At 40.8% G+C, this 20,578-nt stretch overlaps 1 protein-coding gene across 1 annotated transcript in view; it reads right to left on the bottom strand.

Moving 5' to 3' along the window:
- Window positions 1–20,578, bottom strand: part of PCLO (piccolo presynaptic cytomatrix protein) — a gene marked incomplete at both ends in the record, with an annotated part of 381,090 nt that overhangs the window by 121,273 nt on the left and 239,239 nt on the right. Inside the window, one exon of the mRNA XM_082487957.1 lies at window positions 976–1,101. Coding sequence (XP_082344083.1) covers window positions 976–1,101 — 126 coding nt within the window. The remainder of the gene's footprint in view (window positions 1–975; window positions 1,102–20,578) is intronic.

The following is a 20,578-nucleotide window of genomic DNA, read 5'->3' as shown; positions in this document are numbered from 1 at the left end:
ATTAGTTGAATGAATTAGAAGCAAATGTATTATATTTTTATCCATGAACCATTTCAGGTGCATACAGATACTCCTATGAAAAAAGGAAATATAAAATAGCTATATAGAGAAGGGATCATTCATGCGATTATGGATAGAAATAAATTGTTCCTAGAATTATCACATTTGTAATAATCCTAGAAAACGTAATGATTAAAGTAGCTTTAATTGCCTAAAGGAAGGTATACAGTCTAATGCAGTCTTAAAGTCAATTAAATGAGGAAGACACTCCCAATTCTTGAAATGAAGGTCTATGGTACATGAAATCAATTGCCATTCTGCAGATGCTTCTTTGTTGCCTGTTGAGGCAGGTTGGATGACTATCTTAAACTGGAAAACTAAAGTTAGGTCAGATAAATTCAGTCAAGTCTGACTTTAGGGAACTTAAAAAAAAAAAAAAGATAGCGTGTATAACTGAGACAGAACTGGGTCTGTCATCCGTTTTATCTGTGCATCTAAGAAATGTAAGTAATCGCCAACACTAGGTACTTAGATGATCAAGCCAGGTTAAAGATTTTTAAAACCGCATGTCCGTGATATATGTTCATGAATAGAATCATAGAATTGCTGAGGTTGGAAGGGACCTTTAAGATCATCAAGTCCAACCATTAGCCTACTCTGACAAAACCACGTCCATGGTATACTCTTAGACCCCAGCCATATTGTCTTATGCCCAGACAGCACGTTGGCATATATTACTGAAGGTATGCCATAATACTGCTCATCATGGCAATTCTCTCTGGTTATAGAAGTCATAACCTTCTATTAGTACTTTTCTGCTTTTAGACTCATGGAGATTTAGAGGGGCTCTTTGATGCCCCTCACTCCTTGCACAAGATTACACCTGCTGCACAAGAGACGACGTATAGTATAAATAATTCTACCAAACTCCCAAAACTCCCATGGCTCTATTTTCTGATAATTCATTTATCTTACCTTCTATCAGCTTCCCTGTCTGCTCTGCGTTGCCCCCCGGCAAGATCTTGGCAATGTAAGCTCCAATTTCACCACTGCTTCCTGGAATCTCCTTCCCACCTACAACTCGGATTCCCAGTCCATTGCCTGTGATCAAAAGAAAAAGACAACTTTACACAGAGACAAAGCAATGAATAATTCACTGGAAAGAAAGAAAGAGAAGAACTCATCAGAGGTTACTGAACGATGTCACCAATAACTTCTGGCTATGGTTGGAAGATTAAGGTTAACTGCAGTCCACCACTTTTCCTAAGACTGAACTTTGGGTAGAAGCATTTCAGCATAGGAAAAGATTTTCTTGAGTAAATACTGTATGCCTGACATAACACAAATAACTGATTTATTAAAAATTACATGAAAGCCAATGTCACCTTCTGACAGCCTTACTGTACTGCAGAGAAACTATTTGCATGGCAAACCTATTTCAAGTAAACCATAATTTGCAGTATTAATTAAATTGCAATTAATTGCTAGAAATCCACGTGAAGCATGGATTCAAAGGACAGCTTTATCATATGCCTACAACTGCCAGTTAGCTGAAAAAATTATAGTAGCTAAGGTTTTAGAATCACATAAACATGGAGACTGACAGAGATCATTGAGCTCCAGCAGCAAAACATGTACATTTACGTAAACCTGTATTTGGCAGATGCCATTATTCTTCTTAAATATTTGCTTTTATTTGACATCTTTTACATCAAAGGATGTACAAGTTATCAGAATGGAAAAAGCCTGTGTAAAGCATCATCAAATCTAACATATTTTCTCCCTTTTTTAAAGATTACAAAGGTGAAAACATTTTAATCACTCTCATTATTTTACCTGGAGAGAAGCAGATCGCTAATCTCCCTTACGTATAGAACAATGAGAGTGAAAACAAAAGCTTAAAAAATAGTCTTGTAAAGCTAATTTATGTATTGTTAATTTTTCATGCTATCTTGCCTTTTAAAAAAAAAATAATTCCCATACAAGAAAAACAAATTTCTTCTTTGAAGAAAAATACAATTTCATATAAGATGATTTACGCTTTCATCTGGGAATGTAAAGGCTGATTTTCCCGCCTTTGTTGTAATGGTTAAATAATTAATTTTCAATTTATTAATTTAGTAAGCCAAACCTGCTGAGCGATTACACTAATCAGCTATAGGAAGCTCACCACACAATCTCTTTGCAAAGCTTTATCTTTTTAGATTAAGGTTTTTCGTCATGATGCTATCAGTGTTTGATAAGTCAGCCCTGAGTTTGTTTTAGAAGCAAGGTAACTACATTGAGTTTCTGGCCAAAGAAGTTTCCACTAGGTTTTCTATCCTGGTTTAGCTAAATCTATATCCTTTGTGCCTCCACTTTCCTCATAATTGTGTATTAGACATTTTCCAAGCAAGCCTTTGCTTTTCTTTTGGAATGTGCCTTGTGTTCAGATACACGCACTGGTCCTGTACAGCAGAATATAAAGGTAAGGAAGTACACTCGTGACTTAAGGGGTTTGGCAAGAATCACTTAACATCGAAAGGGCTCATTCCACCACTGCAAGCCTCGACCAAAATGGTGTATCCCTCCAATATCCTGATAAAACAGGTGGGTGAGAGCAACCAAGGGAAAATAATAATGAAGAATTAAGGAAATATATGCGGATTGTTCTTACAGATTCAGCATAGTAATTAGTGTACAGGGGTATATTTAATGCACTGAGATGAAAACAGCTCTGCAGAGAGGGACCTGGGAGCCCTGGTAGACAACAAGTCGCCCATGAGCCAGCAGCTGCCAAGGGAATGGAGAACCTCTGTTATGAGGAAAGACTGAGAGACCTGGGTCTGTTTAGCCTGGAGAAGAGAAGACTGAGAGGGGATCTCATCGTTGCTTATCAATATCAAAAGGGCGGGTGTCAAGAGGATGGGGGCAGACTTTTCAGTGGTGCCCAGAGACAGGACTGGTGGCAATGGGCACAAACTGGAACACAGGAAATTCCATCTCAACATGAGGAAAAACTTCTTTACTTTGAGGGTGGCAGAGCACTGGAAGAGGCTGCCCAGAGACGTTGTGAAGTCTCCTTCTCTGGAGATACTCAAAACCCGCCTGGATGCATTCCTGTCCAACCTGTTGTAGGTGACCCTGCTTTGGCAGGGGGGTTGGACTAGATGATATCCAAAGGTTCCTTCCAACCCCAACCATTTTGTGATTCTGTGACTGCTGCATAAATCAAGCAGTATGCATCGCTGGAACATGCAAGAAGTTCAACTACACAACTAGTGGTGGGGGCTGGTGGTAATTCAGATGATGGGTATGGATCAATCTTGGGGAGATGGTACACTTCCACTAGACCTACATTTTGTGCCGTAAGGTTAACACAATTTGGGTGGGGATTCAGTGACACGATGACCACTGGTAATGCACTATCAGTATAAAGAACTTATAGGGAACGATTTCAGTGTGGGCTGATGGCCAAGGATGAGTTTCGGGGTAAAAAACTTGGGAATAAGCCATGATACGGCTGAGGGCCTAGCATATGATAAATGGTATGATAGATCTTGAGTTTTCACAAAGGATGATCAACACTCTTTGCAGACGAGATCTTTTACTGTTTATCCACCACAGGTTGTAACAGGAGAAATTGATTTTGGTATGGTGCTACTGGGAGTACAGGTAGGAGTTTTGTATGCATGTGTTGGAACATAATTCACCTCTAGATTATATCCAGGTTTGAGATAAAGTCCAGATCTGTCATAAAACCCCATTTTAGAATCTGTATTTTTTATTTTAACTATGTGGTGATTTTTAGTCTTGATACTTTCAGAACAGATAAAAGATTTAGGGAATATGCAAACTCAAACCTATGCCAACATGAATAATAACTCTGTAAGTTAAACTGTACAAAGATTTGATATGGCAAGAATGCCCTCTCAAGTTTACTGTTTGTTTGGTCCAGTGCAACTTTGCCAGTTCACAAGCCCACTGTGAACGCTGTGCAGGCACGTCTAAGTATCTTCAGGAGGAGCTGTGAATACTCAGATGATAGCATGAAATTTGCTAGTCAGTTCCTTGAAATTTTTGCTAAAAATTTTACTCAGTTTGCCCCCTCTCTATACACTTGTCTTCTTTTTGTAATTGGGAGGCCTGAGCAACATCTTTAAGAAAGTCAGCTTCTTGTAAGACTGACACCTGGGAACGTAAAGCAATGCAAATCGAATGTAAAAGAATGTAAATCTTTTTAATCCTTTTTTTGAATTTGACAAGTGAACAGTTGTCTCTCTAACAGCAAATTTAGAATTGGAAAAGTACAAATATTTCAGCTTGAGGGAGATCCTCTAAAATAAAAATGAAGAGGGACCCATATAATCAACATAAAACACCACCACCTAAACACCCAGGCTAATTACAGGCACAGGGAATATAATTAAATTTATGCTACAAGATATACCCATCATGGTAGTTAATATTCCTTTAATTATAAACTTGGTATGGATGATAATTGATTAACTAAACATATTGCTGTTTGGCTGGTTTTTAACATAAATGATTTGATACACAGAAAGGATGCTGTGTTTTAAACAATAGCTTCATCAGCATTCTGGGACTGTGCTATGGGAAATTCTAAGATTATTTTTGTTGAGGACAGTAATTTTTCAGTGTAATTGGAACAAACTGCATAGTTATTTTAAATAAATTACCTTATTTTGGTGCAAAATTGAAATTTAGTACTGGTAAAGTTTGTCTTTCCTGACTTGATAGGGACTCATTCAAAGGATGGGTCTAAATGTCCTTTAAAAAAGCTGAAAAATACAGTTTTTTAAAAGACAAGCACTTTACTGCATAAAGCAAAATATACCCCTCTGAAAGCATTTAAATATTAGTCCATCCTTAGGACTTAGAAATTCATGTGGGCTGCTTTGCGCATTTATCAGAGGACTTCTGATCATACACTATTGAAAGACCCATTAATATGTTACAGATCTGAGGCTCACAACTGCGACCTATTGTGTTCAGCAAATCCGATAAACAACTGTTCTTAGTATACAACACACACAAACAACCCACACAGTCAACATATGGACTTTTTAACATACCAGTAGGACTGGACACTTTTCATCACATAGGGGAGTAACTGCAGGGTCAGAGTTTTCTCGTGATATGCTATACAAGTGCCTCCACCTCTGATAGCTTAATTGTAACAGAATGGCAGAAAGGTGGTTTGTCATATAAATGGGTGTACGAGGCACTGGATTTCAGAGGCAATTCTACGGATACCTATGCTAGACAACTTTGAAAATCATGGCTGACGTACCGGTTCTGATTTTGCAAATCTAAGGTGTTTGTCCATATTGCTGCTAATGAAATAAATTATTGTCCATGCTGATATATAAAAAAAAAATATTCCCAGAGACTTTGAAAAGGCTTGTGATTTTCTATTTGCAGGTGTTACAGTCAAATATATAACTGTCATTACGTACTAAGAAGGAGCATGCTTGCTAAGGGACAACCACAGAGGGGTGGGTGGGTGTACGTGTGTGTGTTTGCACATGTTCTTGTTGCTGGACATATCAGGGGGTATTTAATTTAATTTGATCTGTTTGCATGAAATTAAAAAAAGTGTCTTTCGTTATTATTATTTTGCAAAAATGTTATTAGAAGAAATATTTTAACTTAAATTACAAAATATTCAATTCCTGGCAGTCAGACTGAATGAGCTCCTTTTTGCCCAAGGAGCTTTAAGTGCTCTGTTCTGGCTGACAAAGAAATATTGCTTGGATGTTGCTGTATTTTCTCATGTGAAGATGGGATTTCAAATCTTTTTATAATGTATCTACTGAAAATATTGAGTTTACTACTTTTTTCCATGACATTACCCAATTTGTCACCTTGAATACAGATAACTTAAAAATATCATCAATCATAAGCTTTCTCAGATCTTTTTCCCTTTTTTTTTGGATCTTTTTTTAAATCTCTGAGTCTTAATTTCCATCTCTCAGACTTTTTTTATATAACCAGACATTCATCTTTCAATTTGAGATTTTCAGATTAATGAACTGCTGTTTTCTTCCTTAGAAGACACAGGACCAGTTAAGCACCAGAAAGCAAATCATTGCACTTTGAATGAGAGAGTGCACCTCTCTGAACTCTGAGTATTGATTTCTATGGAAAATACCTTCAGGAAAACATCTCTTCAAAGGGAATTTTACACATTTAAGATCCAATCCTTTTTAGGATGCTTCAAAGCTAGAAGACTGCTAATTATTTGCAACTGTTTTTACTGATCTCCCAAGGCTGTGATCCTACTCTCCTATCTAATCTTAACTAAAGCCTTCAGACGCAGCATGCCAAGCAAAAAAGCCCCCCAAAACTCCCATAACCCAAATCCCCAAAAGCCTAATGCTCAACTTTAACAAGGTAGATCATTCAACTAAATTGGTTTTATACTTTGATACGAAAACAAATACGGATACTAAATTACAGTTAGCTTGAGAGCCACTGATTTATATAGCTGAAAACACAAACTTAGAAGCTTTAATGAAGATTTCATGTTTCTGATAATCGAAGAGTTACTTTTGAGAGAAATCCATGCTTAGAGAAAAAATATTAATAGACTTGAATGGCCAATAGCTTTTTTGCTTTTTGGCAATTAACCTACTTTGTGACTTTCAAAAGAACATTCCACTTGTCATTTCATCTCCTTCCAGACATCAGTGTGTTTCAGTGATACATATTCATTATATTCACATTCAGTGATGCATATTCATTATATATACACACATACATATATTAAAACAAATGTACGCTTGAGTGGTGACCAACAACTTGACACTAATAAATTCCGCCACTGGTGACCTGGCAACCATCACTGCAAGAGTATTTTAAAAATTCATCCTTCTCTTTTCCTTAATCCCACCATTAGGTACTTTGTGTCCAATTAGACTTATTTATTCTGAACTTGTGTAGCTCTATGTATCTCAGACCACTATGAAACCCTTTTGTTGTGTCCCACTAGCAACACAGCAGAAAAACTAGAAACATGACTCAGCTGATATAGAATAATTTATTTTGCTGAAGTAGGTTGACCATAACCTGAGCTCTGCAATTACAATTTGGTCATTTTTCTCCATTATGGAGATAATAAAGATCAGATTACTGGCAATCTGTTGCTGTTGCTCTGGTCACAGGGAAGTTAATGAAATCTTATCATCTTTTTACTACTTAGCTGAGCAGTTCCACTACAGCCATTAGAGTATAAACTGCCCAGATTTCCTGGAACTATTTCAGCATCTAAGCAATGATTAGGCTTGCCCTTCCAAACCAATGTCAATAACCCCCTACATAAGTTACTAGTTAAAAAAAAAAAAAAAAAAAAAAAGGAAAAAAAAGAGCTGAGAAAAACCGAGTAATTCAAGGCACACCAGGCTTTTGCTGCTGGTGGTGGTCCTGCTTTTACACCAAGGTGCAAATTAAGTTTCCAGGGATGTTTTCTCTTATGATAGTAAATGGAATTCCAGCACCATATGGAGGGACTGATATTGTTTAATTATTAGGTAACTCCAGTGCAGTAGTAACAACTTCAACACTGGCATGAGAATGCAGGCACGTGACCCGGGAGCTCTGTGCAAACATCGTTCATGTGCTAACTCAAACAAATATTTCCTCTGGGCTAATTTTTCAAAGTATGGAACCATTTGTCTGTCTAATTAGATGAACAAAGAAAGTAAAGAAGCAATTAGAATGTACAACAGATTTTCAGTAATCACACATGAGTTTCTGTGAATTGGAATAAGAAACTAAGTATGAGCGTTGGCAGCAATCTGACTCTTGTCACAGTTAGAAATAGAGCTATATGAATTTTTAATAGACTTTTAGGTGACTGAATTTTTAAGAAAGATATTTAAAAGATGCTATTTGGATTTCTAGGAGCATAAGAGCATACCCTTCAAGATGGAAGTTGAAAATCACTATTTCTGTAAAACAATGGTTGTTTTACCACCTTTGGATATTTTGTGCTTTGAAGTTAAAACTATACCAAAGTAAAATGAGAAAAAAATAAATGTGCTTAAACTGCAAAATGCAGATGAGGGCTACAACACGTCTGAGTAGTTTGAAATGGAAGATATGTTTAAACCTCAAAATAGAGATTAAGTTTTGTGTTTCAGATCCATGAGGCAATGCCCGGACACACCACTAAAGGAGGAAAAAACCTCAAGTCCAAATATGTTTTTCATCACTTTCTAACAATACTTCTAAAAACAAAAGTCAAAACCAGCAGGCTGAATCATAGCACGGAAGCACAAGGGTGACCTTCTTTGGGCGAGGTCCAATGGCAGCAATTAGGAAAATGGATAAAGAATGAAAACGAGACACTAAGCATGAAAGATTTCACAATGTGCCAAAAATACCATGCTAGAGCAATAAGAACATATCAATCAAATCAAACAATACAAAGTCTTCCAACTCTATTTGGCTGTGAACAGAGACAGAACATACCTTCCTCCTGTGTTCATTCACTAGACATTATCTCCCCATTCCTCCTCCTCCTCGCCTTATCTAGACCAGACATATGCTAGAGTGCCGGTAGGCCCTTATCTGCCGGAACAATTTTACACCATGTTCCATTGTCTGTATGAAACGGAATTGTCAGCCACAGAAAAAAATGATGACGCCTTCTCTTTGGAGAGTTCAGACTTAAAAGTGTCGTGAAGAAATGCAAACTATTTACTTAGATATCATACTTGTGATACAGCAATCTGTAAAGTCTGGAGAACGGTCAGAAAGGAAACATGACGAAGCAAACAAAACCAAGTTAGATCAGGCACTTGCAAAGCAGCAGGGAAAGTAATGTGTATAATAAAATCCAGGCTAGATTTTTATTTGCGTTATTATTCCTATGCGATTCTCTGGAATACGTAACACGATGATTCATATCAGAGCTTGGTTGTCTAGATAGGTACAACATTTTCAAGATTGTGCTCAGGAGAATTGTTTTGGTGCTTTCTAACGAAATTAGCTTAAAAGAAGATGTTTCCTAGAAACATGATTAAGCCTACACAGTTGTTGCACTTCTTGGCCATCGGCAATTAAAGCATAAAAAATACATGAAGCCAAATCCTGAGCTGATGAAATTCAGTTATATTCCGGTTGTTTTAATAGCACAGAATTGATTTATATCAGCTGCAAATCTGCTTCATGCTGATTTGCACACTGGTTATCATCCTAAAGGATCATAAAGTGTTTTATGAATTAGCATCTTGGAACACTTATCATATCTACTTGAAAACAAGATACAGGTCTCTTCTTTTTGGATGATCTGTCACATCAGAATCTATGGTGTCATCTATGGTAGACTGTAGCTTCAAATCGATAAAAACTAGTAGGCACTGAGATCCATATGTATTTACACCAATGGCTCAATAGATGCCACTGACTGGCAGCTGAACTTCATAATTTAAAATATCAGTTTTGAACTCTCCCACCTGTATCAGCTTTGATATGTAAGAAACAACAACAGAATCAATATAAATATAATAGGATAGAATATTATACCATACGTAAGATATATAGGTGTACATGCTAGCTATGAAGTAATGCATAAACCAAAGCCTTTCGAAAAAGAGTAGTACCCCATTAAATGCAAAGAAGCAACCACTGCTTCACAAAGAGGCTGAACCACAGGCTATTGGAAGCAGTGAGAACATTGCACTGCATTTACCCTGGCCTTATATTTTTAAATACCTTCTGTCAGAACCACGTTGAAGGGCTAAACAAATCTTGCTTGACCTACTAAGACTGTTCTTATGTTTATTAAATTTGGAACATTTTTGTTATCTTCTATAAACAGTGATGATTATTACATCTGCTAAACACTGTCCAACATACAGTCACGCTAAGAAGGAAGCAAGAAACACATTCCTCTCCCTCATTTTGCATTACTTCTCCAGTAATCATGGTGCTGATATTTGGGGAACACAAAGGCTGTATCTATTATAAATTCTTTTTATGAAGCTGGTAAACTGGAGGACAGTTTAAGAGGAAATAGAAACATCACTCCATCCTATCACCTATGGGACAGTAGTTCATGCTATCTATGCGGCATGCTGATGCTATCCTAAAGTAAGATATGCCAATAGTGACACTGTTTTCTTAAATATATACATAAATGCAGACATAGTAATCTTATTCACTGTAAACTTATACTCTGGAGCACTTTGAGACTTTTCAGCAAAGGTTAGAAAGATCATTCAGTCTTGGCCTTGTCAGGACTGCACTAGTCAAAACATGATCTGCACCCCTCGCCATCTGTTCCGAATTTTCTCTCCCTTTGTCAGTGTTCTTGCCCACACAGCTTTATTTAGTGAACAGGCCTATATCTAACCACATACACTCTCTTTCCCGTTCTAAAATGGAAGGACTTTTAAGCAAGTCACAAAATACCTTGGGTTTACTCATCTTAATAGTTATAGCTAAGTGCAGTGGGGAAAAAGATTTTCTTTACATCTAGTATTATTCTCTCCTGTTTTAATTTATAACCATTGCCTCTCATCCTCCTGCCATCTATCACTGTGAAGAGCTTGGCTCACTCTTGTTGATAAGCCCCTGATCGGTATGGGATGGCTGTTATTAGGTCCCCTCAGAAACTGTCTCCTCTTTGAGCTGAACAAGCCCTATCCCTCAGCTTCTGCTCTCGGGGCAGGTGCTCCAGCCCCCCAGCCATCTCAGTGTCCCACTGCTGTACTCACTGTCACTTGTCAACATCTTTTTTTGTGTTGGGGATTGGGTGGAGACAACACAGAACACAGTATCTGACACACTCTGACATGCGCTGAGTAGAAGGGGACCGTCACTTCCCTTGATCTACTGGCACGCTCCTGGTAACACAGCACAGGATGGTGTTGGCCGCCTTTCCTGTCAAGGCCCATCATGTGCAGATGGCTGTCTACAGAGACTTCCCCCAAGGGCCTCTTCTGCAGACCTGCAGTCAATCCCCAGCTTGTATCATTGCACAGGGCTCTTTCCAGGTACAGGATTTGTATTTATCCTTGTTCAACTTCACAAGGTTTCTGTCAGCCCATTCCTCCAGCCTGTCTTGGTCCCTCTGAATGGCAGCCCTGCCCTCACGCGTATTCCCCCAATTTGATGTCATCCGTAAATGTTATGAGAGTGTACTCCGTCACCTCCTCCATGTCACTGATAAAGATAATAAACGGTCACCCAGTAGGGTCTTCTGTGGTACTCGTTACCTGCCTCCAGGAAAAGCGTGGCCCATTAACCACTGCCCTCAAAACCCAAACATCTAACCAGTTTTTCACTCATTTAGTTGCCAAAACATCAAGACTTTACATCGCAATTCCAGGCTGAAAGTTAATGTAAGAAAACACCTGAAGTCTAGAGTCTCTCTCAGCTTACTGCAACACCGTAATTGCAGTCCATTTTCACAAAACTTTAAAGATTCTTCCGAGGCTGAATCTAATGTAAAAGGCAAGCTTTAATCTGTTCAGCCGATATGTCAGCCAATCGTTCATGGCTTCACTGTAAAAAAAAAAAATCAATCCTTGTGATATTTTAAATGCTACAGTAGTTGCTTTTAGCTCAAGCTTTTTATTAATGTTGTCCTCAATGAGGGGGGGAAGGTGAATAGATTTTATTGATGTTTCCCACATAGTATGAGGCAGCACTGTCATCAGAGGAAAAGGATTTACATAAAGGATGCTCTGCTGGCATATCACAACTTGGTTAGTATGTTATGAATCTGGCATACCAGTGATGACTTAGCAACTATTATAAGCAAATAATAGTTCAGTCCTAGGTGGACACAATGACCTTTGTTGGCAGTTATCTTAACATCTTACACCAAAACCTCAAACCATTCCGGTTTGTTTAGCTATTTTGGAGGAGGATCTCCAGCATTTGAAGCTATCTATACTTTGTACAGAAAATGCAAAGAAAAGGCTTGAGGATTTACCATGTAAGTTCTCTGTACTACAATTTTGTGTGCTGATCTGGTGTTACAGACTTTGTATAATGTCCTGGTATTACAGATTCATGCAAAATGTAGACAGGTGTTCATTTGCTTATGTAATTAATCAACTTTTTTTTTTTTTTTATAAACTTAGACGAGAGCAAATCTGCCTGACATTTGTGTAAATGTGTGTTGGCAATAGTTAAATAGAAGCTACTGCACTCTATCACTTCCTTTGGGACAGGAGACACCATGGGCAGTGTACATACCATGGGGAACACTGACAACTCTTGGTCACCATTTTGAGGAATCTGTAGGAAAGATGATAATACCTGTGCTTAACAGCCACCCAGTAAAGCCTCTGCACACTGGATAATTCCTCTTGAAGGAAAACTAAAGGAATCATAGAATGGTTTAGGTTGGAAAGGACCTTGAAAATCATCGAGTTCCAACCCCCCTGCCATAGGCAGGGACACCTCCCACTAGACCAGGTTGCCCAAGGCCACGTCCAGCCTGGCCTTGAACACCTCCAGGGATGGGGCCTCAACAACCTCTCTGGGCAACCTGTGCCAGTGCCTCACCACACTCAGAGTGAAAAACATCTTCCTAATGTTTAATCTAAACCTGCCCTCTTCCAGTTTAAAGCCATCCCCCCTCGTCCTATCACTACATGCCCGAGGAACAAGTCCTTCCCCAGCTCTCCTGTAGGCCCCCTTTAGGGACTGGAAGGCCTCAATAAGTTCTCCTCAGAGCCTTTTCTTTTCCAGGCTGAACAGCCCCAACTCTTTCAGCCTCTCCTCATAGCAGAGGTGCTCCAGCCCTCGGATCATCCTTGTGGCTCTCCTCTGGACATGCTCCAGCAGGTCCATGTCCTTATTGTGTTGGGGACTCAAGAGCTGGATGCAGTACTCCAGGTGGGGTCTCACGAGAGTGGAGTAGAGGGGCAGAATCACCTCCTTTGACCTGCTGGCCACACTTGCTTTGATGCAGCCCAGGATACAGTTGGCCTTCTTGGTTGCGATCGCACTGCTGGCTCATGTTGAGCTTCTCGTCAATCAGCAGTCCCAGGTCCTTCTCCTCAGGGCTTCTCTCCAGCCATTCGCCGCCAAGCCTGTATTTGTGGTTGGCATTGCCCCGACCCAGATGTAAGACCTTGCCCTTGGCCTTGTTGAACTGCATGAGGTTGGCTCCAGCCTGTCCAGGTCCCTCTGGATGGCATCCCTCCCCTCCAGTGTGTCTACCTCGCCAAACAGCTTGGTATCATCAGCAAACTTGCTGAGGGTGCGCTCGACCTCACTGTCCATGTCACCGACAAAGATCTTGAACAGTACAGGTCCCAGTACCAACCCCTGAGGAACGCCACTTGTCACTGCTCTCCACTTGGACTTTGAGCCGTTGACCACAACTCTTTGAGTGCAACCGTCCAGCCAGTTCTTTATCCACCAAGTGGTCCATTTGTCGAATCCATGTCTCTTCAATTTAGAGACCAGGATATCATGTTGCACACTGTCAAACACTTTGCACAAGTCCATGTAGGTGACAGCAGTTGATCTTCCCTTGTCCACTGCCACTGTAACCCCTTCGTAGAAGGCCACCAAATTTGTCAGGCATGACTTGCCCTTGGTGAAGCCATGCTGGCTGTTACTAATCACCTCCTTGTTTTCTACCTGCCTCAGCAGAGTTTCCAGGAGGATCTGCTCCATGATCTTGCCAGGGACAGAGGTCAGACTGACTGGCCTGTGGTTCCCTGGGTCCTCCTTGTTTCCCTTTTTGAATAACTCACCCAAATGTCTTTCTTGCACAAAGGAATCAACTGACACAGTGTTGAATGGATATCTGTCATGAATGGGGAAGAATTTATGGAACTATACATTGTAAAATACCATTCTTCCAAAACAAGTAAAGCCTGCAACCATTTAAGCCTTTGTAAAAACCTCTGAACTTTCCTTCTTTTCTCAAAGAGAAATATGTTATCTGTTTCTGCTGTATAATTCATTAAAAACATTATAAAATGCATATAAATGACACGATATAAGTGAAGGAATTGTAGTTCCTCTGTTGTTAAACTTTAACTTTTGACTCATTGCTTGGAAAAGATCCTAAGCTGGCAACAGCAGAGACGGAAGCTTATGGCAGAAGCTTATTGTTTATTCTCAGAAGAGGTATCAGAGAGCAGCTGTTCAGACCATCCCTGGGAAGGATTGTGTGGCCATTTGACAGTTCATTTCTTACAATCACTCAATCTTTGTATACAGGCTAGCTCTGTGTTTAGAGATAGGGAACGGTCCACTAGGACACATGTTGAGACCTTCAGTTCATTGCACGTGCTCTTTCCCTGATGACATCAGTCACTATGGAGTGAGGTCAGTAACTGTATCCAATCATTTCTCATCTAAGTTGGGTTTAAACTCATGTCTTTAATCAATGAAGTGCCTTACTTCTGTTGTATCCAGCTTAGGCCGGTAACAAAATAGCGGTAAAAAAAGAAAAAGAAGGAAGCTACATAGAAAAATAACTTCTCCACATTTTGAAGTGGGAGAGTTGACAAAGTGATTTTTAGTTGTTTTGCTTTTTTTAAAGAAGAGGCATAAATCTCATAAGACTTGGTATGTCTCATCTTATTTGTGATATACTCATTTGATATCTCACACAAAATGAATATTTCTTATAATAATTCAATTACTGCAAAAGAAAAAGACCATATGAATTAAGTCCATGGTAATTTACTAGCCAGCTTGCTGTTTGTTGAAATTAACCCTTCAAAATTCAGGTTTTTTTTTGTGATGGGGATAAAGGTAATTTATTTACATTCATAGCTTGTTCCTTTCACAGAATCACAGAATTTTCAGAGTTGGAAGGGACCTCTAGAGATCATCTAGCCCACCCCCCCTGCTAAAGCAGGATTGCCCAGAGCACATTACTCAGGACCGCATCCAGGCGGGTCTTGAAAATCTCCAGAGAAGGGGACTCCACAGCCTCCCTGGGCAGCCTGTGCCACTGCTCCATTTCTGTGTTATTAACTTTTTCTAATGCCCTTGACCACTTGTCTCGCCAATGATATGCATCTCTGAATGTCTCGTCTTCTAGTTCTTCATAAGAAAATGCTGACCTGCATTACTATCTCCAAAAGAGGGAAATTTCTGGTTTGGCTTCCATGAATCCCATTCTTACGTGCCTGCTTTCCTCTTGGCTTTCCATGGGAACGTGGGGGCCTGTCTTTACTCTAACAGTCAGCATTGCAGTGATCTGCTTCTGCAGCCTTTTCTGCAGGAGAGCTATGAAAGCAAATTGGACCTTTATAACCACATTGCCCTCTCAATTACCTCCGCTCATCTCAAGATCTTATTAGACATCCTTCAACCAATGTTCATAGACTGAAAAATGCATAAACAACTGAGCTGCCAAAAAGAGTCCATGGAAACTATTTTAAATACACACACTAGTGTTTTTCACATTACTTTAATTCAGGGAGAAGGCACATAGACATGGAATATACGGTCTGTATCTCTACCAATTTTTTTCTAAAAAAAACCCCAAAATTTGTTTGCTGTCTTTTTTTTTTTTTTTTTAGAAAAGCAGAATGGTATTAAGTTTTTTCTAAGATTGCTATTAAGACACAAAGAGACATCCCTCCATCCCTTTATTTCCATTCTTGTCCTCAATTACTGCCATATGACTTCACTGCAAAATCTCTGACGTTGTCTGGCTGTTACAGCTCTGTCCCTTTCTCTTCACGGGTTTTTACCTTCTGTGCCTTCTCTCTGATAAGGAAAGTGTTTGAGGGAATGATGGCCATTAATTAGGGATTAAATCCTACCCCAGAGACAAGTGGGGTATTGGATTTTTGTGCAAAGTATTATCTCAGTTCTTCACAACATTAAACCAAAGAAACAGGATAAGTAATCCTCTAAGAATAGAGTATGAGGACAAGAGGTGGGTTACACGTCTCACCCCTTGTCTTTGACTACTGTATCACATTCAACACCGACTGTGATTACATTTAACATGTTTTTAAATTGATTACTAATCACATATTCACTGCACTTCAGTATTTTGCTGTAAGAACTGAATTTGCTGAACTTGCAGGTGAAAGAACCCTAATTATATAGGGTTATTTACTTAGAAACTATCTACAGCAGTGAGGACTTGCTATAGCAAAACTCTTCTAATTGTCTTCCTCTCTCTTGGGACAGGTACCCCATGAGCTAGCATGCGGCAGAGGTGTAGCGTTGTGTGCAGGAATTAAAAATCCTTATGGAGAGTATGAGGCGTCTCTGACGCGTGTGGAGTCCTAGAGCTACCCTGTCATCCTCTTAGCAGTTTCACTGACATCACTGCTAAAGTGAAGATTAGGGATACAGTCTTCTACCCACGGACTAATTTTCTTCTTTACTACAAAGTTCACAGGGTTTTCTGAATTGCTTCTCTGCCTTTTATTTTTTCATCAGAATTGAAGAGGATGCTCCACAGCACGGACAGTCTGGCTGCTCAAAGGTACATTTGGCTCCCTGGAAACACAGAATATCCTGCCTTTGGGAAGCGAAGAATTACTTGTGACTCAGCCTAAGTGAGGCAAAGCAGCAAAAATTACCTTTGACTGAGTGCACTCATTGTACCGGTACACCTACTGAGATTTGTCTGCCTTGCTGGATTTTCACCCAGTGTGTCTAAACAGCTTTCTGATCAGGGATAACACAATGTAAGTTTTTGTCTTTGCAACATTTCCAAAGGCATTGCCAACACTCTCACTGCCTTCAATAGCCATGTTCTCTCTTCACTTTTTCAGATATAACTATGATGTGTTAAAAAAACAGAAAAGAAAATGCTGGCAGGACAAAACGGTGCTTATGCTCTGTGCTAAAGCATCCAAAAGGAACAAAGGATTCTCAGTGAAAAAACACAGTGAGATTCTGGAGTGTTAAATACTGCTACATTATCATTCACCGATCATTGCCATCATTGCTTTAGTACCTTAGCATAACCATGATGCCAATGCAAAAATTAATGAAAAATGTTAATCAATCTCTGAAGAGAAAATCCTTGGCAATTCCTTCATATCTATCAACGTTGCCTGAGGAGGGGACGTTGCATACCTTGAAAAGAAGAGCTATGAGTTCTAGATGATGGCATATGCTAAAGAAACAAGAACCCCCCAAGAGAGAAGCCAGCCAGCAAGTCCACATTCATTTTTCATTCAGAACTACTGTTCTCTTGCCATCACGATTTTGGCCCAGTTCCTCATTCCTTAAACACCTTATTCACATGCTAAAAATTCGCAGTAAATGTTTTTGTGTGCAAAATTATGCCAGATTATGTAAGAGGCATCAATGGCATCTGTACCTCAGAGCCAGTTTTCATTAATCAAGAAAGCACATAAACAGAATCACGTGTACATAATACGTAGTGATACAGCCTGAATTTTAAATGTTTTGGGACTACTCTTATTATTGATATTCATAATGTGACAATTTCTGGATCCACAATCAGGCAGTAACCTCCACTATGGTAATTATATAACAAGATCTATGGAATTCAAATCATAATGGTGAGACCAGGATGAAATTCAAGCTTGCCCTACAGTTACAGCCATGGTATAGCTGGGTACCAAGCCTGACCCAGCACAGTGAGTCATTAATGCCCAGGTTGGCCCAGGAGTTGCCCAGTGACATGAGGTGATGGGCTGAACCACTGGCCAGCTTCCCAGCAAAATCGTTCGAGCAGCCAGGGATCAGGTCAGAGAAGCTAAAGCCCAGATAGAACTAAATCTGGCCAGGGACATTAAGATAAACAAAAAATCCCTCTTTAAGTATATCAGCAAGAAAAGAAAGACTAGGGAAAATGCGGGCCCTCTCTGGAAGGAAACGCAAGAACTGGTTAACCGGCACAGAGACAGGGCTGAGGTACGCAATGACTTTTTTGCCTCAGTCTTCACTGGCAAGGGCTGCAGCCACACTGCCCATGACGCAGAATGCAAAGACGAAGATTGGGAAAATGGAGAACTACCCACTATAGGTGAAGATCAAATGCAAGACCACCTGAGGAAACTGAAGGTGCACAAGTCCATGGAACTTGATGAGATACATCCGCGGGTCCTGAAGGAGCTGGCAGATGAAGTCGCTAAGCCACTAGCCATCATATTTGAGAAGTCGTGGTGGTCTGGTGAGGTTCCTGCTGACTGGAAGAGGGGAAACATAACGCCTATTTTCAAAAAAAGAGAAATAAGGAAGACCCAGGGAACTATAGGCCAGTCAGTCTGACCTCTGTCCCTGGCAAGATCATGGAGCAGATGCTCCTGGAAACTCTCCTGAGGCACGTAGAAAACAAGGAGGTGATTAGTAACAGCCAGCATGGCTTCACCAAGGGCAAGTCATGCCTGACAAATTTGGTGGCCTTCTACGAAGGGGTTACAGTGGCAGTGGACAAGGGAAGATCAACTGCTGTCACCTACATGGACTTGTGCAAAGTGTTTGACAGTGTGCAACATGATATCCTGGTCTCTAAATTGAAGAGACATGGATTCGACAAATGGACCACTTGGTGGATAAAGAACTGGCTGGACAGTTGCACTCAAAGAGTTGTGGTCAACGGCTCGAAGTCCAAGTGGAGAGCAGTGACAAGTGGTGTTCCTCAGGGGTCGGTTCTGGGACCTGTACTGTTCAAGATCTTTGTCGGCGACATGGACAGTGAGGTCGAGTGCACCCTCAGCAAGTTTGCTGATGATACCAAGCTGTTTGGCGAGGTAGACACGCTGGAGGGGAGGGATGCCATCCAGAAGGACCTGGACAGGCTGCAGAGGTGGGCCCAAGCCAACCTCATGCAGTTCAACAAGGCCAAGGGCAAGGTCTTACATCTGGGTTGGGGCAATGCCAACCACAAATACAGGCTTGGCGGCGAATGGCTGGAGAGAAGCCCTGAGGAGAAAGACCTGGGGCTGCTGATTGACGAGAAGCTCAACATGAGCCAGCAGTGCGATCGCAACCAAGAAGGCCAACTGTATCCTGGGCTGCATCAACAGAAGTGTGGCCAGCAGGTTAAAGGAGGTGATTCTGCCCCTCTACTCCACTCTCGTGAGACCCCACCTGGAGTACTGCATCCAGCTCTGGAGTCCCCAACATAAGAAGGACACGGACCTGCTGGAGCGTGTCCAGAGGAGAGCCACGAGGATGATCTGAGGGCTGGAGCACCTCTGCTATGAGGAGAGGCTGAAAGAGTTGGGGCTGTTCAGCCTGGAGAAGAGAAGGCTCCGGGGAGATCTTATTGTGGCCTTCCAGTCCCTAAAGGGGGCCTACAGGAGAGCTGGGGAAGGACTTTTTCCTTGGGCATGTAGCAATAGGACAAGGGGGAATGGCTTTAAACTGGAAGAGGGCAGGTTTAGATTAAACATTAGGAAGATGTTTTTCACTCTGAGTGTGGTGAGGCACTGGCACAGGTTGCCCAGAGAGGTTGTTGAGGCCCCATCCCTGGAGGTGTTCAAGGCCAGGCTGGACGTGGCCTTGGGCAACCTGGTCTAGTGGGAAGTGTCCCTGCCTATGGCAGGGGGGTTGGAACTCGATGATCTTCAAGGTCCTTTCCAACCTAATCCATTCTATGATTCTATGATCTTATGTAACTGTTGGTCTATAATAGATTTCTAAGTCAGCCTCTGGTTAATAGTCATTGTCTGATTAATAAACAAAGATGCTTGCTATTAGTTTGCAGATAACAGTTAATCAAAATTGAATTTTAAAAAAAGTGAATAAAACCCATGTGCGTGCCTCTGGGAGAAGCCATTTGGAAAGCTGAAGGTTAAGCAGAAAGCACTGCACATTTAAAGAGAGTTTCTGTGTGCTTTAATCCTTCAGACACTGAAAGGGGCAGGAAGGGAGGTACGAAGTCAAGGAGTTGTGATACTTAAAAGATGTACAAGGAATGAAAAATACAACAAATTTTTCTGGCTCAGGTCCTCCCTATTGGAACCCTATTCCGCCTTTGGCTTGTTTTCTGTACAATTCACAATTAAGCCTTTTCGTATTTGTAGGGAAACCTGTGTGTACATCATATAGAAGTATGTCTGTGCAGGTCTCCATGGGTGTATCTGGACCAAACCCGAAAAGTATGACTGCAGCTTGTAGACACATAGCCAAACGTGCTTACTGCAATTAGAATTTAGGTACAATATAGCACAGCCACAACAGCGAGCAATCCCAGTGTGGGCTATGAAACCTTAGCAGGATCCTGAGTGACTATTTGATCCTGCGTGACCTCACGCTGTGCAGGGCATTAGTAAATGGGAAGTCAATATCTACACCTTGGTTTTCCAGCCATGGCTTACAAGGCATTTACCGTGAGGCACAGTGTGTTGCTGTGGTTGCCAGCACAACAGCTAGTAGGGAATTTGGAACGGGCGTTTTACGTTGCAGGAGGGTAAGTAACTTTACATAGGCGGGCAGACCTTCAGCAACATTGAATCACGAGCTATACACAGTTGCGTGGTTGCAATTCCACTTGTTCTTGAGTAAGGGAGCAGCTTGGATCACAGCATTGCTCATCACCCGCAGGGTGAAATTCTCCGCTAGGAAGTCAGGGAGGTCCATGGACTGCAAAGGCCCGGGGCAGTGGAGGCTGACACAACAGTGGACCCGGCGGCTTCTTCCA

This window comes from Vanellus vanellus (assembly GCF_965231255.1).
Source record: "Vanellus vanellus genome assembly, chromosome: 1".
Taxonomy (NCBI): domain Eukaryota; kingdom Metazoa; phylum Chordata; class Aves; order Charadriiformes; family Charadriidae; genus Vanellus; species Vanellus vanellus.
The sequence above is the reverse complement of the archived record's forward strand: the minus strand, read 5'-3'. Positions and strand labels throughout refer to the sequence as shown.